We start from the raw sequence: 24,258 nt of genomic DNA on the forward strand, positions 1-24,258 counted from the left end.
AGAGGATCTTGAGGTGAAAATGTTTTTCTGTGTCTTCTATAGGGAAAGTGGGAGAAAAGGGAAGGCTGGTAAGTCTCTTTTAACCCTAGTAGTTAAAAGTTCTTCCATGAATGTAACGGGTGGAGAGCTGGGGTACTTAGACAGATTGGCAAGTCGGATCAACATGGGCAACTTTTAATTTTACATGTTTAAATCAATACCAAATATAAACCAAACACACTCATCATCTGGAGAGTACTGCATCCCAACCCTACTTCAAATGCAGGAACTGGGCTCAATCTGGTGTCTAGAGGGTGATCACAGGAAAGAAAATGAGGATGGGAGCATCTGGTGCCCTTCAAAGATGGTCCTACACCTCACCCATCATGTCACAGAACTCCCCATTTGGTGCTGTGAGCCCCCTCCAGCTGAAAGCCAAAAGGAACAGACTGGTAAGAGGGGTCCAAGATGCCCTCTATATTTCACTCCCTCCTCTCATTTGCTAAGGGGTGCTATCAACTCAAAGAAATGAGAAGAGGAGTAAGTCTCCAGAGAGCTACTGAGGCCCACTGATAAAACGGGGAGACAGAAGAAGTGACTATACAGGAAGCCAACACTGTTGCCTGAACTTCTTGGACTGTAAATCGATAGGCAAGCCCAGGACTCCACTGTTCCTGTCCAGGAAGAGGAATTTCTGGATCCTGTACCGCCCTCCAAACTCAGATTTAAATTCACCACCCAAAAACAGATCTATCTCTTCCCCCAGACTCCTGGCTCCTCAGTCGCTCTCATCTTCATCCTCAATTTGAAACTGCTTCTTCTTTTTGATTCCTGGAGCTCCCGACTCTGGTGCTGTGGGAATGTCAGGGGTAAGAAGAGAGAGGTTACCTAAACATGTTAAGGGAGAAGGGGGATGGCAGCATTTATCTTCAGGACTGGAGAGAGGAGTGCTAGAGGGCAGAGGAGAAAGCAGGTCCGACCAGACGCTCTACCTGGGCTCCTGTCCTCATCTTCCTCATCACTGTCCAGCAGTTGTCTCTTCCTGGGTGCCACTTTCAGCTGCTCTTTCCCTTCATCAGTCCCTTCCTCTGAAATGACCACAGGAGGAATAAAATTAGGGAACTAGGTCCTCATAGACTCAAAATACTCTATCAGCCCTCTTGATTCACACGGCTGGCACGTAGTAAGCACTCAATACAAGAGTGGTCCTGCTATTACCCTCCGGGGACACCAGGCCTGCTTTCTTTTTCCGGGCTAACAGGAGGGCCCGCAGAGCTTGTGCTCGGTGCTCCTGTTGGTGCTCCTCCTCCGGGCCTTGCTCTCCAGGGACCTTGGGTTCTAGTCCAGGCTGAAGCGTTTCCTCCTCCTCTGGCTGTCTCAAAGAAGCTGCCACCCTCCGGAGCTGGGTGGGACTCAGCTTGGCTGGAATTCGCCAGAAGGTTTCCTACGGGGGCAAAGAAGTTGAAAATGAGAGTGGTGGGAAAGGAGCAGCCTCTGGTTCACCAGATTTTGATATTACTCACTGAATAAACATGAGCTTACATGTGGAGCTTACACTGGTGAAGCTCCACAAGGGTTGTGAACTCTACTTATTGCTTATTTTTCCAGCATATGCCCAGTGTTGAGCACAGTGTCTGATACATCAGGAGGTTCCCAGTAAATATAGTTGTCAATTATGTAAGTAAATGAATAATGGCCCCTGGGGATCTCCTAAGTCAGATTTGATCCTTGCTCTCAAGGAACTCACAATCTAATGGGAGAAAGAACCAATGTACTGTAAGACCACAGGATTGGGGCTATACTATGGGAATGAACAAATTCCAGCCACCAAAGTGACTACAGTCGGTCCTCCATATCCATGGGTTCCACACCCACGGATTCAACCAAGTGATTCAAAAATATTCACAAAAAAACCATTCCAAAAAGTTCCAAAAAGCAAAACTTGAATTTGCTGTACACTGGCAGCTATTTACATAGCATTTACATTGTGTTAGGCATTATAAATAATCTACAGATGATACGCATAGGTTATATGCAAATATTATGTCATTTTATAAAAGAGATGAGCATCTGTGAATTTCAGTATTTGCAGTGGGTCTTGGAACCAATCCCCTCCTTGGAAACCCAGAGGCAACTGTACTTCCGCTTCAGGGGTTGAAAGAGTAATAGAAACCGCTTCTCTGAGGAGGTGACGACTGAACTGACTCTTGAATTGACTCTTGAACTGACTCGGTGCAAGTTCATCAGGAAGACAGGTGACGTGCATGTCACCGCGTGTCTGCAGTTGGAGCCTTCCAGCTGAGGGACTGGCACGATCAACTGTTTGATAGTATGAAAAGGCCAACGTTTGATGGTATGAAAAGGCCTACTGTTTGGAGGATGGAAATTAGCCCAGGATGACTACAGAGTAAGGCAGGAGAGCGGGTGGCATGGCTGTGAGGCTGCAAAGGTCGGCCAAGGCCAGGCATGCCCCTTGGAGGCTGTGAATTCTGCTCTGCAAACAGTGGGGGACCAGCAAGTGCTCTGGACGGGAGAGTGATATAATCAAGGCTGTATTTTAGAAAGACAACTCAGGGGGCAGAGTGGAAGACAGGAGGGAGGAAGACTTGCAGGACGGCTGTTATAGGAGTCACGGTCAGAGATGACAGGAAAAGAGGAGGAGGAGTGGGAGGTGTATCTTGAAGTAGCACCAGCGGGGCTTGGCTGATGCAATAACTGGTGTATTTACCTGCCCAGAGGCAGGAGGCCGAACCCCTAGCTTTCGCAGCAGCTGCTGAAACTGTTCATTTTCCATTGCTTCCTCATTTTCTGCCGTCAGTGGCACCAGTGGAATTGCCTGGGAGCAGCCTAGGACGGGGTCAACAATCATATGGTGAAGCTGTGAAGAAAGAACTGGTCCTCCATTTCACAACCAGGTCTCCAGGAGCCTCCAGTCCTCCTGAAACCGTCATTTATCCACTTACCAACCTCCTCCCGATCATCTGCTGCTCGAATCAGGCAATTCTGGAGCCACAGGAGGGGAGCAGAAAAGCCTATGGGAAAGAGGGAAACCTGTATCTGGCCCATACTTCCAGCTCCGCCACCAGAGATGTCTCTCCCAACCTTCCTGACTTCCCTCCTCACCTTCCAGATGCAGGCTTTGCCCGAGGTTTTGAGTTGAAAGGCTGGAGGTACCATGAGCTTGTTCTGCTTCTGAGCTCCTCCATCTCTCTTCATCCTCTTCACTCTCTTCCTCTGGCAGGTTCTCCTCTTCTTCTAGATCTTCCTGGCAAAAATTGTGCAGGGACTCCTCTTCATTAGGCTAAATTTCATTGAGAGTAAAATAAATAAAGGAGACCAGATGAGGAACTGGGTGGAGTCCTCTGGTTCCTGACCGCCCCACTTGGGAGACCTGGTCAGAGCATCCTGAGGCAGGAAGAACTGGGTGGGCTACTTGTAAGGATCACTTCAGTAGGGTGGGCCCAGCCGGCAGACCCAGGGTAAGACTGTTACCAAGTTTGAGGGCGCCAACTTCTTCCGGCGTTTCTTGTACAGCTCCCGCCGCTCAGCCACCAGCCCCAGAGCCAGCAGTTTATCCACGATTCGAGCCCGTGAGCGTTTGGCTGTGATGTTCCTCATGATATTACCCAGGACGTCTAAAGAGAGGGGAAGTGCGAATGCCCAAGAGCAGCAGGGGAAAGGGATTAATAAAGGAAATCGGAGGTCTGTGGAGAAAGGCTGGCTCAGTTCACTCAAAAACGACATCACAAATAGAGCAAGTGGGCAGAAGGGACAGGACAAGCCTTCCTTGGGAACAGGAAGCAGCAGAAGAAACGCACAGTCTGGCCCTCATCTCGGAAGCCCCCTGAGCTTCCACCTCACCTACCATCAGAGTCCTGGAACTCCTCAAAGAGCCGCTGCAGCTCCAGCTCCTGATCTTCCGTCCACAGCACAATCTGGGTACCTTTCCTGTTTAGGGATGTGTCCAGGGAAGAGGGGAATCAGGGACTGAACGGTGGATTCCCCATCTCAGTTCCTTCCAGGGCACAGGCCTGTACCTTTGGAAGTCCTTGATGCTGTCAGCCAGGCCCAGCCGTACCAGATGGTGGATGACCTGCTTGCGTGTCCGAGGAGCGGTTTTCAGGTGTGCCAAGATGGTGTCCACCACATCCTGTCCTGGGGGGGAGGAGTAAGGCAGTGAAGGGGGGTCCCAGAGCTCAGGCTGCCCTCCTTACTCTTCAGACCTCAAGGCCTCACACCTTCCACATCCTTATGGGCAAGGTACAGTTCCTGAAGCTGGGCCTCCTCCTCTGGGCTCCACACAGGGGGTCTGCGACTGGAGGATCTAAACAGGGAAAGGAGGAGGGCAGCATGTAGGCTGTTGGCCCCAAAAGAGGAGATCAAAGGTGCCCTCTGGTCAGTTCCAAAAGGAATAAGGATGATGCAGGTACTGCAAAGGAGCCCGTTAGCAGAGGCCTAAGGTGTGTTTCCTTCCTCTCACTCCTCTTCCACTTAAGCACCCAAAAGTCAAACTAAGATTTTCCAGGTTGGGCCTATGGAACCTGACCGCTGCAGGGACTGGGAGTGTTATGGGAAAGAGAGAAGAGTGGAAGGAGAGGAGTGAGATGCTCAGGAAGAGATGACAAACATGTCTGTGCATCCTTACAGTTTCCCAGCACATCATGGGACAGGGTACATACACTCTGTCTCTAGGGGGCCACCCCACTCCCCACTGACCCCCACCCCATGGAGGCTGATGAAGGAGAAGGAAACAAGGGTAGACAGGAGACGTAGGCTCAATCCCAGTTCCCCTCCTGCGTGACCTTAGGTAAAGCATTTCACCTTCAGGGCTTGTTTTCTCACCTGTGAAAGGGAGAGAAAGGTTACACTAACTGATCTGCAAGCTCTTCCAGCTCTGACACTCTGGGACTGTCACATCCACCCCCCTCACCCCCCAGCCTTCCCCATCCCCAAGCTCACCCGCCATCCAAGGAGCCATAGCCCTCAGTCATCTCTCGAACCACAGCCGTGTTCTTCCAGAACAGCAGCTCCACAAAGGCTTTCTGGTTGACGGCAGCCAATGCAAAGAACTTGCCCAGGATGTATTTGGCGAAAGTCACTAGCTCCTGTAGGGGAGGGACGCTGCTGTGAGGCCTGGGGCCTAAATATAAACACAGCCCTCCAGGTATTTTCTCTACACCTGTTCCTACACGCCCCTTCCTGGCTCAGGATCTTCTACCCTTCCCCCTGCAGCCCCCTCAACCCTCCTGCCCACCTCCTCACCACGCTCATCTCTCAGCCTTGCACCGCTCAGTGCACTTTATCTCCTGAAGACTATCCCTTTATCCCAGGCCCCCCAACACCTCCAGACCCCCATTCCTTGTATCCCCTCACTTTGTAGGCCCCGGCAGCAGGGTCGTTAAGCAAACGATTGAAGAGGCAGAAGAGGGAAAGCTGGAAAAGCAGGGCTTCCATTTTGAGATCGTGGGCTAGCCGGTGCAGCATCTTGACGACACAGTGGTTGGTGTGGGCGCTGTTCTGCTGGTAGCTGCGCAGCAGCAGCACGTAGGCTCGGACGACAGTTGAGTTTGCAAAGCTGCACCAAGGCAGGGAGGGAGGGGACGTCGGCATGAGAAAGACACTGCTCGCCCTCACCGCCCCAGTCTCCATCCGGGCACCATCTCAGTCCTCTCGGGCCGCACCGTTTCAGGTAGTCCAGAAAATTAAATTCTTTCTCTGACACCTGGACCACTTGCAACTCTTCCTCGTCCTCCTCCTCCTCCTCCTCTTCTTCCTCCACCCCTCGTTCCTCCAGGCCCTGCTGCCCTACAGAAAGAATGGGGCTCACTGGGTCTCTGCGACGAGGGCTAGACAGGAGCTGGATGGAGAGAGACATGAAGGAAATGGAGACTCACGGGGAAGCTGGGCCCAGAAGATCTGTTTCAGCAGTTGGATCTCCTCCTCTGGGGAAATGTCTTGAGAACCAAACACATCTTCTTCTGGCCACACCTCCCTGGGGCACAGAGAGAAAAAGGCTTTCACCAGAGGGAATCTGAGTTACAATTTGAAGTGGGAGAAGAAATTTAGACTTATTTTATTTTCTAGCCAGAAAGAGGATATGAACGGTTATCTCAAAGATGAAAAAGACTGGAGGGAAACTTTCCCTCAGAAGCCACATTGCAATCAAAACCATATAGGAACAAAATGCAAACAATCTAAATGCTTGATGTTTAGTTGAACAGATGTACATAGTCACACAATGGTGTTTTATTTAGGTTTATTTATTTACTTATCTTTCTAGAGGAGGTATCAGGGATTGAACCCAGGACCTTGTGCACACTAAGCATGTGCTCTACCACTTGAGCTATATCCTCCCCTCAACACGATGGTGTTTCAAAAGCATTAACAATTGCAGAATTATATCTGATGTGAAATGATGCTCACAATGTTTAAGAAGTGAAAAAATTAATCAGTATTGCAATATTTTGATTTTGTGAAAGAAGGTATATGTGTCTGTATATATAACACAGAGGGGAAAAAAACTATGGACGATAACTCAAAAACAACGTTAATGATGGCTATATTTGGCTTGTAGAATTATCTTTATTTTTTCCCCCAATTAGCTGTACTTTCTGGTATTTCTCAAAAGTAAAATGAAAACAAACAATAAACCTCCCCAATAAACCAATCAAAACTCGCCAGGACTTGACTCAGTACAGGGCCCCAGGACTTCTGATGGAACTTCCCTTTTGAAGACTGAGAACCTGGTACCTCAGAGAAAGCCTCCCCCTGCCCCTAAAAGCCCCGGGGCTGGATCCAGGAGGATGGGTAAGCAGGGTTCTTACCGGGCAGACCTAAGGAGGCCCAGGGCCTGGGGGGCCTGGCCAGCCAGGAGACAGTCTTGGATCCGCACCATGGCTTCTGCCCGCTGCTCTTCCACTGGCACCTCTGAGGCCGCATCAAAGGGAACCATAGAGTCCAAACTGAGCTCAGGATCCTAGAGAGGGATTATTAAAGCTGTGGGAACAGTGCGAGGAGGGGCTTGGGGGGACCCAGACAGCCTGCCCAGAGCACTACCCTTGAGAAAGACAGGGTTTCTGCAGCTACGTACCTGGGCACAGCACTGTAGCTGCTCGGCCAGGGACGGCCACACAGCCTCCAGCTCCCCTGGGCTGCAGGGGACCGTACCAGAAGCAACGGACTGGTCTGGGACTTTCTTTTTCTTCTTTCTCTTCTTTCTCTTGTTCTATGGAGAAAGAGCTGTGTTGGGATGGCAGGAGAGCTAGAGAGGCCTTTTTCCTATCCATGTCTTCTCTATTAATTAATTAACTAGACGTCTGAATTAACTAGACATTCACAGTGTGACCGCTATGTTCTGCTCGATGGCAGCAGGAAGGCAACGGTGAACACACATTTCCTTGCCCTTGAGGTGCTTGTGGTCTACTAGGGGAGAGACAGGTAAGCACACAAGCAAATGACACTGCAGTGTGGATAAGACCGAGAACGTGGCTGAGCCTAAAAGGAAAAGCACTTGGCTCATTTCCTGGGGGCCAGAGTTTTCCCCAAAGCAGTGATATCTTAAGCAAAAGTCTACAGAATGAACAGATCTACTAGGAGGACAAGAAATTCTACGTGAAAAGGCTTTGTAAAATGCAAAGCACTCTGCAAATGTAAACTATAATTTTTTCTCCTGAAAAACAGGAGAATGAGTCGATACTCCAGCCCTGCTCCCCTAAGCCAAGGCTGTGAACCAGTCTTCTCTGTGAGCAAACAGCATGGGCTATCAGGCCCTTAATAAGCTTCATGCTCAATTCAAGGAACTTATAAACACACCAAAGATCAGGAGCATGAACTCCAGAGTCAGGCAGATCAGGATGTACGTGCTGACGCTAGCTATTTACCAGTAAGACCCTGGACAAGTTGCTTAACCACTCCATGTATGTGTCCTAGTGTGGTGAGACTTACAGGAAAACCTTAGCATAACACCTGTGACAAAGTAAACACTCAATAAATGACAGCATCCATTAGTACTGATAATACAACAGAGCCCTGAATGTAAAAAGAACTTTTAGCAAAGTCTCATTGGTACTACAGCCCTTTTCAAGTCCAGCTCTGACCGGATTTTAAGCTGTAGCAAATAGAATTATAGGAATATTTTCACAAAGCAGAGTCCCTGTGTCTCCAGGATACAAATTCCTTGAGGTGGCCCCAGACTTTTCATTTATTATTTCATTTCAGGCTCATGGATAGATATTGCAACCAACTTAAAAGATCTGGAGGCTGACCCAAGCAGCTTGAGTTATTCTAATAATAACTGACACAGGGCGAGATCCCAGACCTTCTGACTTTTAATTTAAGGCTCTTTCCATCTCACTACAGTACTTCTGAAGTATAATCAAGAAATATCACAGCTTAATTACTAAATTCTAAAATTATGAACCCTCAGAGTCTATGTGCTTAGCACAGAGCAGGTGTTTAATAAATGTTCCTGAATGAATTAAGATATTTATGGTAGATCAGGGATTCGCCTAACGGGAGAAGGAAACTCACAAGGCAGACTCACACTGGCAACACCACGGAAACGCTTGCCCTCAGTTCAGGGTAGTTCTCACAGATCAGCTTAAGCTACAGAAAATGTGAGAACCCCCGTCCTGGACCCTTTCCTCCCAGCTCTTTCCACACCCTGGGCTGCCCAGTACCTGCACCATCAGGTTCCCACGGCTCCGACAGAACCGCTCCAGCATCTTGAGGAAGAGGTGGGTGGTTTCCACCAGGTCACAAAGGAAAGAGCGGGGCTGGTATCTCTCATCAAACTTTCGAAAGAGTGCCAGGAAGAGTTCTCGGTACTCCATCACATAGAAAATGTTGTCTAGAAATGGGAAAGAGAAAGGAATGGAAGGACTGGCCTGGAAAGTTTGGGCAAAGGAGAGATGGGCGAAGCTGGGGCTGGGAAGAGTGGGATTCGGGTGGAGAAGCGGGGGAGGTGGATTAGAGGCCAGGCTGGGGCCTCACTCTTGAGGATGCGGCTGCTCTCCCTCACAGCCTCGTCTGGGGACACGTCCATCTCATTCACTGTGGCCAGCAGCTCCTGATAGGCCTTCAGAGCCAGGTGCATCCTGCGAGAGGGACAGAGGTGAAATGAAGACAACTTAGGACCTTGGCTCATGGAAACAGCATCATCCTTCTGCACCTTCCCCTCCTCAAACTGTTTCATCAAAAACTGAATGACTCAGCCAGTCCTCGCTCCCCAGCCTGACCACCTTCAACCTGAAAGAGGAAAGGCAGTACCATCCAAAATTCAGGTATTCAGATTCCCAGCCTGGCCAAGACATCCGCTCTAACCCCAGTTCTCCTCCCACTCACCGGCGCGCCCAGGAGGCAGCTTCCTTGCGGTCGGTCAGCATCATCTCATAGTAGTTGGTGAGGTTCTGCTCAATGAAGTGGAAGGTGCGGACACTGAGGGTCTCAGAAACCAGACCTGGCCGGAAGGAGGCAGCTCGGTTGAAGGCCATGAAGAAGGCCAAGGCCCACATGTAGTAGGTCTCGTCGTGCTGCTGGGCCTTTTCCCGAAGCAGGTGGTCCTAACGTCCAGGAAAAACAGACCATTCTATGACCTCAGGGCTTCCAACTTCCCGCTGTCCTATGATGACCAGGTGGACCCCGGACACCACAGTAACAATATTCTAGGACCCACAATTTCCATCCTTCTCTTGTTCTCCCCCCATCCCCTTCCCCTTCCTCTGGAGCAATTTCTCTAGAGCCCTTTTTTCATTACCAATAACCCACTCCATCCTGACCCCGACAGCATCTCTCAGGGGTGCCCTTCCCACCTACTAGTCCACACTCCACGGTCAGCTTCCTGTCGGCCCCTCCGCAGCTTGCCCCTCTTACCCACAGCCGGCCCCATCCCCTCCCTACTCCATCCTCCCTAGGCTCTCACCTTCACTGAGCCCATGAGCCGGTTATAACAGTTCTCCAGGAACTCAGAGCAGAAGTCTTTGAGGAAGAGTCTCACGTTGAGGGCAGAGCGGCGCTGGACAGACAGCTCCCGGGCAGCCTGGCGACGTTTGGGCACCCGTTGGGGCTGCTTTCCCAGATCAGAACTATAGTTTTGGAGCTGGGGGGTGTGGGTTGAGGGGATTAGAATTACTCCTAACCACCACCCTCCCCTGCAGCTCTTCCCACGTCTCTGGTACTGCAGTTTTCTCAGAAGAAACTCACAGAAGGTGCTCTCCCTCTGCCCTCTGGTACTAACTGAAGATATAGGTAAAGACAATAATGCCAAAGGCTCTATTTCTCCTAGTCTCCAGCTTTCTAAGCCCAAGAACAGAGAAGCTTTACTCCAGAGATGCTTACCTTTCATAGGGCCCCCACTCCACAATGTTCCCACCCCCGACGGGCACATACTTACATTGTGGAGACCTTTGTGAAAGATGAGGTCCCTCTCCCCAATGGACTTCAAGCCCTGGACAATGTAGGAGCCCCCAAATCGAGAATGCCTGCAGAGAAAAAAAGGTCCAGAGTGATTCCTCAATGTTCTTGAAGCTCCATCCCTACTCTCTTTCACCAACACATCAGAGCACGCTGTAACTGCAGAATGGTCTCCGGCCACCACTGTCTGCACTTGGCCCAAGCCCCAGCACTCCCAGTAGCGCAGGAATGGGAACACTGGTAGAGCAGCTCCCCGCCACTCACCTGTTGCCTCGCTGAAGGGCCCGAGTCCTCTTCTCTGCCATTTCACGCTGGCGCAGCACCTCCAGTTCTGCCACATCTGTGCTCCGCTCCTGAGCTAAGCGTCCCTGCCCTACCCCTGCCAGCTGCTCAGGGTGCTACATGTGGGACAAGGAGGGGAGAGTCAGAAGGACAGTCATTCCTTATTGTGAGTTCATTCCTAGTGGGGACAGGAAGAGTGAACAAAATAGCACTGTTGATGGGACACTGTACTTAAGACATGGCAACTCTACCTGTCACCTGCCTTCCCCAGATAATTCAATCATGACACAAGAGCAATTCTGGATGCGTAGCAGAAAACGACATAGGGGAAGGGACTGGAGCAACAGGACAGGGTCTCACCTGATCACGGAACATAAGGGAGATGACCTCCAGCACATGTAGGCTCCACTGCTGCTCCGCAGGTGAGCTGGCCAGGAAGAGGAGCAGGTCGTCCAGGCCACTGAGGTGGACTGCCCAGAGAAGCCGATCGTGGACACTGGCATCATCATCGATCCTCTGAGCGGTGAGGGGTGAGGGGAAAGAGGGAGGTCATTCAGTTCTACGGCCTTCCATGAAGTTCTCCAACACATTCCTTGATCAAAGTTCTCCCAGACTTGTCAGAGGACAGAACGGAGAAAAAGGGGCAGCTGGACCTAACCAAGTACAAGAACTCGGACAACCCAAGATCACCTTCTCCTGATCGAGGTCAGCTGGGACATGGAGAATATTTCTGACCAGCAGCAGGATCCGCTCAATCAGCAAGTTGTCCTCCTCCTGCCGTTCCTCCCAGCCCTAGTCAGAGGAAGAGTTAGAGGAAGAGGCTCCCTACGGAAGGCGGGCGCCATCTACCCTGACTGGGGGACAGAGGCACAGAGGAGAATCAGAATTAAGAAAGTAGAGTTCTAGCTGTCCTGAGGCAGCAGAGACAATGGATTGGACAATGTTATCTCCAAGGCCTGGGACCATATCTGCAAACTCAGTATGTCCTGACAGTGCCCGGCCTGGGGCTCTGTCCGCTGGGGTCCTGTTGGGTGGAGACTCACCAGCTGCAGCAGCTCATACAAGGTTTCACTGAGGACTCCAAAAGCCTTCTCACTGGCAAAGGCCTATGAAGTAGGGGGATGGGCCTTAAGTAGTCCCCACCCACCCCTTCCCCACCACCCCCAGGTGCTGCCCCGGGGACTCTGAAGGAAAACCGCACCTCTTTGTAGGCCTGCAGGTACGCGAGCACCTGCAGAAAGTGGTGCCGGAAGCTGGGCTCCTTGGGCACACTGCCAAAACAGAGCAGGGCTGGCTGCGTCAAGTTCACCGTCAGCCTGGGGAGGCAACGAAGGAGGGAGATGTTGTTAAGTTTTCTCACCAGGCACAAACGCCAAAGGCTGGAATGTGGTAAAAGTTAAAAAGCTGGGGAGTCAACCTGATAACGGCATCAAAGAGAGGCTTGTCCTGGCGGTGCTGGGTAAGGATGGGCAGAAGGTCGCTCTGCAGGATCTGCGCGGCCCCCAGCTGCTGCCGCACATCTCGCGTCTCGTCCTCGTGCTTCAAGTAGCGGATCAAATCCTTCACACTCTCTTCGGGGACAGGATAAACACTTACACGGAACCCTAGAAGGAGCCCCACCCAAGCCCACGTGCTTTTCACACCCATGGCTTGAGAAATTCAAAACACCTCGACTCAAGAAAGTTTTTTGTTTTTTTTTTTTTTTTAAAAAACCTGTTTCCTCAAAAAGGTATTTACCCAAGCAATCCGGCTCCTTGTGGTATGTGTCCCCCTCCAAGTACCCAAGGGCACTACACGTGGCTAGGAGTTCACAGTTCATCGTGTACAAAATCTATACATCAGTGGGCCAGCTGACAGGTAAGGCAGGTAGAGCAAGGGAGACAGAAATGATGAGGCCTGCAGAGACAAGGAAAGATAACAAATGTAAGGTCCTCTCCATAAAAGGGAGAGGGGAACAGGCAGGGCCCTAATGCTCAGAGTTTTCTGAACAAGATCCCCAAAGGCTTTACTTTTGTCAGAACCAAAAGTGCTGTTCTTAGTCCCAGGGGAAGCTTTAAGTTAAGGCTTCTACCGTATCAAAACCAAGGAGGCTCCGGGTCGGGGGAGGGTACAGCTCAGTGGTAGAGCGTATGCTTAGCATGCAGAAGGTCGTGGGTTCAATCCCCAGTACCTCAAATAAAAATAAAAATAAAGAACTATAAAAAAAATTTTTTAAAGGAAAGAAGAAAACAAAACCCAAGGCAGCTCCAAGCCTAAGAATTAAGCACCTGCCCCATCTTCTAATTTGGGTCTGAAACTGTAGAAAGTCTGTTTCAGAGCCAAGAGAGCCCCCAGTAGAAAGAAAGGCTGGGTGGCGAAAGGTGTCAACTCGGAGACCTTCCCCCGGGGAAGCTCTGCAGCCTTGTGGAGGAAGAGGGGAATTAGCTTCCCTCTCCCTTAAAATTGCCAGACCCAGTCCCTCTACTTTCATAGTTACAGCTCTTCTGTGCCACGAGAATCGAGAAAACCCAGCTCTAACTGTACAGTGATTGCACTGAAGATCTGATCCAGGAGCCCTGAGGCTTCTGAGGCACCTGAGGACGTGTAGAGAAAATTCCTTCACTCTCCTCCCTGAAGTTACTCTTAAATTTTGGTGATCTTAGTAGAAGCCAGCTTCTAACAGAATGCATGAGAAAAAGAAGTAAACAGCAACTGGTTAAACTCCTTGCCCTTCTCCCCAGAAGAATCATCTTCCTTTTCTAAAGCATGCTCTTTTTTATTAAGATCCTTAACCCCTTATCAGATAATTAACTAGGCATAGATCCAGAATCCTGGATGTTTCAAAACTTGACACTAGTCTCTCTCTCTCTCTCTCTCTCTCACACACACACACACACACACACACACACACACACACACACTACATTCACCATCCTGCTCCTGCGGAAAACCAAGAGTATCTATCAATCTTGTCCCTTTAGCACATTTAGCTGCACTGGTCTCAGCGCGTGGCAGCTTCCTTTAAAAAGATCTTTCTTTCCCTGTTCCATACCTTCCTCTAGCCCCTGACTCCACCCCTGTTCCCCCACAGGACATGGGTCATGTCCAAAGGGCCAGGGTTTAATGCCTGATGTCATCTCGCTGCATTTATGTAACTGGGCCACTTCTCTAAGCTGCCTGCTACCCCTCTACCCTCACTCAGGGCTTATCCTTCTGACTGCTCAGCCCAACGACAGTGAGCCAGTAAAACACTCACTGAATGACCAGGAAAACTGAAGGGAGACTTCCTTTTGCTGCCCGTTCTCATGGGACCTGGAGACCCTGAGATCTGGGCGCCAGTGAGGTGGGTGCAGTATGTGAGATCTCTGACTTTCCTCAAAATGCCATCTAGCTTTTCCAGACAGGCCACTGGTGTGTACACACACATACACACTAAAGGGCTTCCCTGACTGCTCTAAGTGGCAGCTTACGAAACTGACAGACAGCAGAGCTGTAGAGACAGCAGTCTCTGTAGAGACGCTGAGCCAACACACCCTCCTCAAACTAAAGCACAGCATCACACTGACACTCAAAAGTGCGAAAGGTAAAGTCTTCTAACAACAGGGACAAAGCCATGTCTGGAAAGATAACCCCATTCAGTCCTCCCAGCTTGCCTCCCCCTGTATCTTGCCTCATCCATAGTGGACCAATTCTAAGCAAAGATTCAATATTTGTAAAATTGACCCCAGTGGAGCAAGCACTCAAACCGCTGCTTCCAACACGTCACTTTACCCGGAAAGTAAAAACAATGAGAGGTGGTAATGAGATAGGCTGGGACCTGGGACCCTTTACTGCAGTGCTTGCACCTGGACAAACATGTCCTGGAGCAACAGAATACAAAGAACCTATGAGGGACTAAAAAGTAACTGCACAGACGTGCAGTTGGAGCAAATTATGAACAAGATAGAAAAAGGCCAAAACCCAAATGCCACTTCTGAGTTGCCAGGAGCAAAAGCAGAGTTCAGCGCATGATCCCTGCACACAGCCCCACCAAGGCGGTGGGCAGACCACCTACGCCACCCCTCTGGCCTGACCCACCGATCCATCCCTACCCTCACTCCATCTAAGGGAGCAGCCTACCCCTCCTCAGGGAGCAAGCAAGGGTACCAGTTACTTATTTTCGTTCCCAATAAAGCCTTGCCTGAACTTCTCTTCTGGCCTCTTATCAATTTCTGTTAATTAAAGAGTCCAAGAACCCAGGTGGGTAACATAACAGCTACCTGTTACCTGGCTACTGAAATGAAAGCAGGAGGGGAAAGGAGATAGGGAAGCAGCAGTCCTTGCAGATGTGAGAAGGGAAGAGGTGGGGTAAGAGATCTAGGACTTCAGGTTCTAATCCCCTGCAGTTTTGACAAAACCAGAGAGCAACAGGCAAAGTAGAGGAAGAAATGAGCCAGATAACCTCTATAGTAAAGCTCCCAGGCAAGCTGGGTTTACACAAGCCAAGCTGGCAGTCTTGGGTCTCTATTCATTAGAACTAGAATAAAAGAGCTCTAAACAGGAGTTCCAGCCCTCACTGGTGGAAACACACTATGAAAAAAATCAGACAAGGACTGAAAACTTACAGTTCACTCTCTTTTCATTCAGTTAACTAGAAGCTACTCACCTCGTCTGTCTGGCCTTATCCTCCTCTTCTAGACCACTTATACTCTGATTATTTGTCTTCTCTCTACATCACACATCCCATCCAACTCACCACTTCCTCTTGGACGCATGGCTCAGCTGCCTCCTCTGGCTATCAAGCCCCCCTACCCAGGAACATAAACATACACATTCCAAGACACAGAGCCCCTCATGCTCTGCAAATCCTTGCTCCCTCCTTGTGGAAGGTCCACCCTCCCTTAACTTCCAAAAGTTTTAAGCCTATCTGAACTTCAAGAGCCAATTCCAATGCCACGTCTCCAGGAAGCCCTCCCTGATAGCCTACAGCAGGACAGAATCTGACAGCACATATCGCTCCGTATGTCCTTCCTCCTCCAGCACTGAACTACTTCTTTACATTATAATTACCCAGAATACATCATTTCTCCTCTACTAAATGTTGCTTTATGCACTGAATGTCTTTAATAGGATAGACATTCAGTAAAAACTGTTAAATGCAATTTGCTGTAATAGAAAGAATGGTAGCAAGGTGGGGGCCAAAGTCCTGGCTTCACTGCCTACTTGTCTACCTGTCTATTTATTCTTCACCAAGTCAGTCTTGGTTTCTTCATCTGAAAAATAAGGGGGAAAGGATACTGTAGCAGCCATGTAGGTGTATGCTCAGATTTCTCAAGAAATAACTTGCCATTTAGCTGCAAAGAATGTAGTTAGGTGACAGAACGAACCTCAGCCCGACTCTTCCTGGACAGCCCCCCGTTAATGACTAAGCTTGGGGGCACTAGACATTTCTGTCCAACAAGGACTCCTACCAGGCAATCCTTGCTTCAGAGTTTCCCATTGGGTTGGCTGAGACTGTCAGATCCACCTTGTGGTTAGAGGCTGTCCCTGCCCCCATCCTGCTCCTTGCTAATCTACCACGGGCATACTCCTCAATAATTTCTTGTATCCCTAGTTCTACCTCTGTGCCTGTTCCCTGGAGAAACTGAACTGACAGAACCCACCCTACCACCTCCCTTACATGGTTATTATAGTGTAGGAGTCCACTGAGCTTCATAAGCACATTGTAAACTGTGATAGATAAGATAAAGTTAAGTTGAAAATCAGTGGTTCCCATGCCTTATGATTTCATGAACAGTATGTATCCCTCCAAATTGGGGAAACCATCTTATCCTGATTGGTAAGGATATTAAAGATACGGATATTAAAAATAAAAACAAACACTTGAAACCCCCCCACTAATCTCTATTAACATAGTTGTTTCATAAAAGAAAGAGTTTAACACACACACAAAGAATATATGATATAAACTCAGTTATGTCCTTCCCTTTAAGGTGCATAAACAAGTCTTTATGAAAAAGTCCATATATTGTCCTTATCTTTCTCATTCACTTCAGATTGCTAGAAATGTTACTATAGACCAGTACTGTTCTTCTGACTGGCACTTAGGAATCATTGATTTTATTTTTCATTTTTATTTTTTTCCCTCAATGGAGGCACTGGGGATTGAACTCAGGACTTCATGCATGCCAAGCATGTGCTCTACCACTGAGCTATATCCCCCACCCCCAGGATTCATGGATTTATATACCTGTTTATATGCTATTTATATAAGTCATAAACTAGCCCAACAAAAGGAAGGCTCCATGAGAGCAAGGTTTCATTTTATTTTATTTATTGCTGCATTCCTCAACGCCTAGAACTGAGCTTGGCATACAGTGCGCATGTAGTACATATTTGTTGAATAAAATAATTTTGAATCAACAGATTATCCTGGGTTGTACTGTTTGAATCAGTGAGCCCATTTTAGGGAATATAACCCAAGAAAATAATTTTTAAAAGAAAGGAAATCATTTGTACAAAAACAAGAATAACATCTCTTCCTAGTGCACTCTAGTTTATAAAACGCCGTCACAGCATTATTACACTTTGAAACTCACAAGTCCTGAGAGGTACAATCATCTCCATTTTACAGATGAAGAAACAGAGGCTCAGAAAGAATAAGCACCCCAATAAGATCTTTATAGACAAGTTCTCTTTAATGGTAAAGCCCTAGAGACAACCCAGAGGTACTAAATCCGGAGAACAGCTAGGAACATACCGGAATATCAATAAAGTGTATATCATTTAAAAACTAACTATGAAAACTAAAATTCAAAGGCCTATTAAATTGAAAAAGCTCACATAAAGTAGAACGTTCCCAATAACAACTCATAAAAACGTGAATGATCTGAAGCAGATGAGGGATCTTGGAAATTAACAGTTAAAATAATCTTGTATTTTAAAATAGAGATATTCATTGTTTTTAATTCTTTTGGTGAAATGTTACTCTTTAATAAAAACACAAAAGGTAGCCAAGGCTATAATCCCAGGTTTTTCCCTCCCAAACCCTTTCTTAGCCCAAAGGTCTCCTTCCCAACTCTCCTTCAGAAATAAATAGGACAAATCTCAAACTAATATATATAAAATAGATAAACAACAATTCTATACTGTATAGCACAGGGAACTCTATTCAATATCTTGTAGTAACTTACGGTGAAAAAGAATATGAAAAGGAATATATGTATGTTCATATATAACCGAAGCATTACGCTGTACATGAGAAATTGACACAGCATTGTAAACTGACTATATGTCAATAAAAGTATAAACAAACAAACAAACAAACAAATAAAATAGATTAACAACCGGGGGGGGGGGGGAGAAATAATGGGGCAGGTGAACTGGTGGACTGAGAGTTATTACCATTCTCTGCTTCTATGCACAGAGACGCAGAAACCTCATCTCTTCTCTCAAAACCTACAGTTCTCCTTTGGTCACCTTTCCCAGTCATTCATTTTTGTGCTTTTTATCTCCCACAGTAAATCAGCATGGAAACCCTTGTATTTCTGTGAACATCAAAGATTAATCCTGATGCATAGACATGAGAGTAGATCTCACTATAATTACCTCCATCAAATTCTTTCCTCCTACAAGGGGGAAAAGGAGAAATCACATGTGCTGTTGCCAGATAAGGGGACAGAACAGATATGCACACCCTTTGATTTCTCTTTATTCTAATAAGAGCACTTTATTCTACTTCCTGAGTTTTCTACTTTGAGAACAATGCTCCCATGCCACTTCTTCGACCAAGAACAAAAGGTACAATAGGAAAACCAGCCATTCTGGCTTGCCAAAGAGCCAACAGAAAAGAAAAAAAGAAATTCTTTTTTTTTTTTCATTGATAAACTCCTGGTTAGGTTTTTTGTTTTGTTCTCTTGGCTTTGTTTTTAAATACAGACTGGTGCAATGTAGTGGTTCTCAAGCTTCTAGACTTCATGGGTGGGTCTTTAATTTGTTTTTCAATTTAGAGAGACCCAACATAAGGTTGTATAATCTTTACATTTTGTAACATAAGGACACTTAAAAACAACAATAACAACATAGACACACAAACCTCATACATTGCTGGTAGGACTATAAAATGATGCAGCTGCTACGGAAAATAGTTCGGCAGTTTCTCAAAATGTTAAACATAGAATTACCATATGACCCAGCAATTCCACTACTAATGTATACATCTGTGAGAAATGAAACATATGTCCACAAAAACTTGCACACAAATGTCCACAGCAGAATTATTTATAATAGCCAAAATGTGGAAAACCCCAATGTCCATCAATTGATGAATGGATAAACAAAAAGTGGTATATCTATACAATGGAATATTATTTGACAATAAAAAGGAATGAAGTACTGATACATGCTACAGTATGGATGAAACTTGAAAACATTACATTCTGTGAAAGAAACCAGACACAAAATGTCATATAATGTATGATTCCATTTATATGAAATGTCCAGAATAAGTGAATCCATGGGAACAGAAAGTAGACTACTGGCTGCCAGGGACTAGGAGAAGGAGGGAATGCGGAATGACTGCTAGGAGGGAGGTGTGGGGGTTTAGGGGGAGATGGAACTGTTCTAAGATTAGACAGTGGCAATGGTAGCACAACTCTGAACTGTATACTTTTAAAAGCACGAATTTTATGGTATGTGAGTTATATCTCAATATAACTATTATAAAAAACACTCAATTACTACATTTTGTTTTCAGTATTTAAAACATGAAAAAAAAAAAAAAAAAAACTAAGGACAAAATCCCAGGATAAAGTACAGTCCTTTAAGTTTCATAAATGTGATTCTGTGAAAAAACTCACTACATTGTATTTTCACATTTCATCATGTATAGATGAGAACTTTGTTAAATGCCTTAGACAAAGCAGACCTGGACGTTTAAAAGGGATGTTAGTTACTTTTCCCACTCAACTAAGTACTAAGCAGTTGAGATGAAGTAATATTCATCTGACATTAATACTTACAGGCTTCAAAATGCAAGAACCAAAGGAAAGTCAAGGGTGGAATATGAAATACACTTGCAATTCAAAATAGAAAACTAATTCACTTCTTGAAAACAAAATAAAACCAAACAAAAAACTTTACCCCAAACCAACCCTGCTCTGAGAACCAGCTTTGAGAATCACTAGTGTGAACATAATGACATTTGGCATTTGAACTCCAGTTCTGTCCAGTACTAAGTTGGTGATCTTGAGCATGTGGCTTGACCTAAACCTCAGTTTCCTCATTGGTACATTGAGAAAAATATGTGGAGAGGTTCAAATGAGACCGTGCAAGTCAGTGCTACCCAGTGTCATCTGTGGCCTGCTGCCAGTCCACAAGCTGTTGGCAGTCTGCACCAAGATAAATACAGAAACAAAGCATACACATTTAGAACATCTTATAGCAACTTGACAGAGTTGTTGTTCAATCTAAAATTTAAAAAGTCTATATTCTGTATGTCTTTTTTATGTTATTTTTCTAGTAATTCAATTTTTCTAGTAATACGATTCTACTATTTTACAAAAGTGTTTTTAGAAAAGTACTTTATATGTCTATTATATCACAATAAGGCTGGGGAAAAAAAAAGAAAGAAAAAAAACTACTGGCCTGCAACAGCTTGAGGGAAAAAACCCTACCTGGCCCTTCACCAAGAAAGTTTGAAAAGCACTGATATCAAACACTTTACTGAGTGCTGAGCAAAAAGAACTCTCAAAAATATTAATTTCCTCTACATCTACTGGACTCTATACTCAGTCACTAAGAAGTGCTTATGGAGAACCTTTTCCGCAAAAGTCAGGGCAGGTGCAGTGGCTGCAGTACTATAGAAATTTAAGAATTTAGTTGCAGAAATAAAACCCACCCAATATAGAAGAAACAATGTAAAAGACAAATCAGTACAAGCTCTAATTAAGTGTATTGAAAACAATTCTGAAAAACTGGGGCTCTTTTTAGGTTAAAGTGGCCAATGAGGTTTTATGGGAGGAATTGTGACTAGAACTGGGCCTTTGAAGGCTGCATAGGGTTCAGGCAGCTGGGAAGAGGAGGGGAATTTAGGCAGAGAATTGCCAGAGCAAAAGCAGGGAGGCAGCAACTGCGAACAGAGGAGTCTCATAGAAAAGCAATGAAAAAGGAGGTTGGAACCAGCTTTACAGGAAAACCTTGTCTTTGTCTACCAATTCAAGGACTTAGAATTTAAACCAGGAACTAACTGAAGACTTCTGAGCTCAAAAACAAAATGATCAATCTGAGGGTGCATAAGTGGGATCACATATCCTACTACTGTATCACTACATATCACTCTCTGTGAAGTCTCCTTTTTCCTTTCACTGCATTCATTTTACAAAAGATCCCACCCTCAGATCAATGCAGTCATCTGCTTTCTAGACTCTTGGATTCAAAACTAGACTCAGATTTGCTGGAGGAAACCAAACAACCCTGCATAATGATACACAACAAATGTACAGTCGCCATCCTGAGCAGGACCCTCAGCCTGGCCCAGTAAATCTCCCAGTAAAAACCTGGTCCCCTCCCTCTTCTCCTTCCCAAGGAACAGCTGTTTCTTATGTTCACCGTTACCCTCAAGCCTCTTTACTGCACTGCTTCCCACATCTCTCAGCTGATGTCTTTGGCCCCTTTCTCTCAGGAACAGCTGGGATCATGACATGAACTCTCTCAACTCTCTCCATTCAAGCCTAAAAACATACAGATTTCAAATGCCCACGGTGACCTTTTTGCTTCTAATCTAAGTCCTCCTATATGTGACTGATCAACCACTTCCCATTCCTCAGTTGGTTCTTCTTCATTTCACGTTTGTTTCCAACTTCATCTTTATACCGGCTTCATTCCCACATGTTCCAGCTTAGGAGGTGGGAAAACCCAATATAAAACAAAACCTTTCCTAGACCCCATATTGGCTGCTCCTCCTCTCCTCCGTCAGTGATGATGCTCCTCAGGCCTGCATCTTTAGTCCTCTTCCTGTCTCACTCTACACAGCCTCCTTGGGCAAACTAATGCACTCCCATGTCTTGAACTACCATTTCTGAGCCATTAGCCAGCAAATCTGTATCTCTTGCCCCTTTGAACTCTCACGGCACCAATCCTACATGTTACACTAATGAAGAACATTCTCCATCTACATCTCTACATCTCAAAGATACGTCACACTCGACATGTCCAAAATGGCACATCTTTCCCCCAAGTTGTCTTGGCTTCTGCTGTGAACTTCTCAGGGACTGACACGATGTACTCAGTTATTCACATAAGAAACCTAGAAGTCATCCTAAATACCTTGAGTCATTAACTCAAGCTAATTCTATTTCCTTAAGCTCTTCTATCTGGCCCCTGTCCATCCCATTGCTACTGACTTACTTCAGGTCCTGACTATCTCGTGCTTAGTTTACTCTGCTGCTTCCTACCCTCCTTCCCTGTGTCCAGTCTTGTTCCCTTAGATCTACTCACAATATGGTAACCAGATCTGGCCATTTAACCACACTGCTTAAAACCCTTCAATGGCTACATAAGAAACTCAAAATAATTGTCTCTGGGGAGAACTGGGGGGCCTAGGTTAGGAGAAATATTTATCTTTCTCTTCAGTGTTATTTGAATTGTTTACCATTAGCATGCGCTACTATAGGAAACTGAAGTTTCAGTGGCCCCAGTGCCTACAATACAAAGTCCTTCATGATCTGCCTGCTGGTTACCTTCAAGACACTTCTTTGTCCGGAATGCCCTTCTCTCATTCATCTAGAGTCTAGCCACTCATCTTTTAAGGCTGCTCAAATGGCACTTCCTCCTGATTTCTCCACACAGAAGCTACCTCTCTCTTTTGTGTCACTCTGTGCTATAAACAGGCTTTCACATGGCATTTACAGCTCATGTTGTTCATAATACTTGAACAGGTTGTTTAAAATGTCTGTGTCCCTCCATTACCCTTAGATTCCCTGAAGGAACTGTTTCTTATTTACCTCTGAATTTTCAGAGTCTAGTGACTGAATCAGAATTTACAGGGAGTGGGGCTTGGACGAGTGTGCTTTGAAAACACTCCTTGGGTGATTCTAACTCAATCCCTGTTAACAAATGCACTAAAATATAAATTCCTTGAGGTCATGAATCCTTGTGACCAGCACAATGTATGTGTTTAATTAATGCTTTCTAAACTGAAGTAGGTAAAGTCTCCAAGTAAAGGGAGAGGAGGTTGGGGCTGGAGATTTGGAGGCAACAGGACGTAAGATGGTGTGTCAAGCTGTTAAAGTAGATAAACTTAAAAAGAGAGTTCTGAGTAAGAAGAGTAAGGAAGCCTGGGCAGACTTCTTTGTCACCTGTAACTGCAGAGGGCTCGTTTACATGTGTTCTTCCTTCCAGTTCCTTAAGGATAGGAATTCTGTTCTATTCATCTCTGCCCACCTGGTACCCAGCACAGTGCACAGTACATGTTAGGGGCTCAGTAACCTTTTACTCAGTTGTGTAAGTGCCACTGACAATACATGGAATCATAATCATAGTAAAATACTCCAGGGACACAAAGGAAGAAGTGACTATGTTGGCCTAGGAGGGCTGTAAATAGAGGTTTTCAGAGGGACAGATGAGCTCGGTCCTGAAAGAGTTCATTTGGCGGAGAAGTGGCAAGAACTTCAAGGAGAGGGAACAGCAGGAGCATAGGTAGGGAAGCATGAAAGAGCACAATGCGGACACCCTCTTTTCATCAGGCTGAGAGTTAAGTGCGAAAGATAGAGAAAATTGTTAGGGTGGTTGAGAAAATGAGCTGACAGGGTCAGGGTCAGACTGCCAAAGGCCAGGGACACCCACCTAAGGATTCAAATCTGACCGTGGGCGGCCAAAATGCTCTTTTAAATTTAATCTGAAATGACTAGGTTGACTTTATAAAAGTAATTACATAAATGGCAGCACGAAGGGCCGAGTAAAGAATTGAGACTTAAGGGAAGGAGCTTAATTAACGACTGATGGTCCAGCTAACAAACCCAAGCAGAGGCAGTATTCTCCTTTAAGTTTTACACCCAAGGGAAAGGAGGGAAGGGAATGAGAAATCCACTTTATAAAAACCCAAGATTTAAGTCAAGCGACCAGTGAATGCCGGCTTCTGCTGACCACCAGGCACATCTGATTTTTTCGGTCTGAACTGGATGGGGAGTTTCGAAGTGGAAATGCCAGGGAACCTTGTCTTACTTTAGGGGTTCCAAGTCCCTTTCTATCACGGCCCCACCTCCGCGCGAGGACCCAGCTGTGCCGAGCGGTGCGAGAACGAGGGCGCGTCCCAGGCGAGGTGGAAACGCGGCGGCACCCAGAGGACGCACGGTGGGGAGCTGCGCGTGCGCACCCAGAGCGCGCGCCCCGCCCCCTGCCTTTAAACCTGGCGGCGGGAAACGGGACTCCGCGCCTCGCAAAAGTGCCCCCGCGGCTTCGAAGGGACCCTGTTCGCTTAGAGCCCTCTCGCCCACAGACTCACTCACTCGTTCCCCGCCGGGCTTCAGGATCCCCGCGGAGACAGCGGCTCCCAGGTCCTGAGCCGCTGCCTTTCCCGCCACCAGGCTGAGCGGGACCAGACCCCGCCTGCGCGCGGGACGGGGCGGGGCG

General features: G+C 46.8%; 1 protein-coding gene across 4 annotated transcripts; it reads right to left on the reverse strand.

The window, feature by feature from the left end:
- Window positions 1-158: 158 nt before the first annotated feature.
- On the reverse strand, window positions 159-24,255 carry TIMELESS (timeless circadian regulator). 4 transcript variants are annotated; one of them, XM_010963844.3, is made up of 29 exons: window positions 24,135-24,255; window positions 12,409-12,567; window positions 12,089-12,242; window positions 11,873-11,987; window positions 11,715-11,777; window positions 11,362-11,463; window positions 11,032-11,187; window positions 10,654-10,787; window positions 10,370-10,457; window positions 9,899-10,075; window positions 9,322-9,539; window positions 8,971-9,074; window positions 8,658-8,827; window positions 7,070-7,204; window positions 6,804-6,955; window positions 5,874-5,971; window positions 5,661-5,784; window positions 5,353-5,554; window positions 4,939-5,084; window positions 4,218-4,303; window positions 4,017-4,134; window positions 3,845-3,927; window positions 3,472-3,614; window positions 3,103-3,280; window positions 2,943-3,011; window positions 2,708-2,826; window positions 1,198-1,423; window positions 972-1,067; window positions 159-831 (listed from the first exon to the last, which is right to left on the reverse strand). In XM_010963844.3, the coding sequence occupies exons 2-29, from the start codon at window positions 12,488-12,490 to the stop codon at window positions 758-760; spliced, it is 3,612 nt and encodes a 1,203-aa protein (XP_010962146.2). In that variant the 5' UTR covers window positions 12,491-12,567; window positions 24,135-24,255; the 3' UTR covers window positions 159-757. The 4 variants fall into 4 exon arrangements, with proteins under 4 accessions (XP_010962146.2, XP_045379233.2, XP_045379234.2 ...); XM_045523277.2 differs by having other exon boundaries at window positions 5,637-5,784; XM_045523278.2 differs by having other exon boundaries at window positions 5,637-5,784; window positions 24,131-24,252.
- Window positions 24,256-24,258: the final 3 nt, after the last annotated feature.

This window comes from Camelus bactrianus, chromosome 12 (genome assembly GCF_048773025.1).
Source record: "Camelus bactrianus isolate YW-2024 breed Bactrian camel chromosome 12, ASM4877302v1, whole genome shotgun sequence".
In the NCBI taxonomy this organism is placed as follows: domain Eukaryota; kingdom Metazoa; phylum Chordata; class Mammalia; order Artiodactyla; family Camelidae; genus Camelus; species Camelus bactrianus.

Coding starts and splice junctions, on each gene's coding strand:
- TIMELESS (XM_045523277.2), bottom strand. CDS start 12,490: ATGAACTGTGAACTCCTAGCCACGTGTAGTGCCCTTGGGTACTTGGAG. Junction 5,972..6,803: donor GGCCTCCTTAGGTCTGCCCG/GTAAGAACCCTG, acceptor TCTGTGCCCCAG/GGAGGTGTGGCCAGAAGAAG. Junction 5,085..5,352: donor CTGCTGCCGGGGCCTACAAA/GTGAGGGGATAC, acceptor CCTCCCCTACAG/GAGCTAGTGACTTTCGCCAA.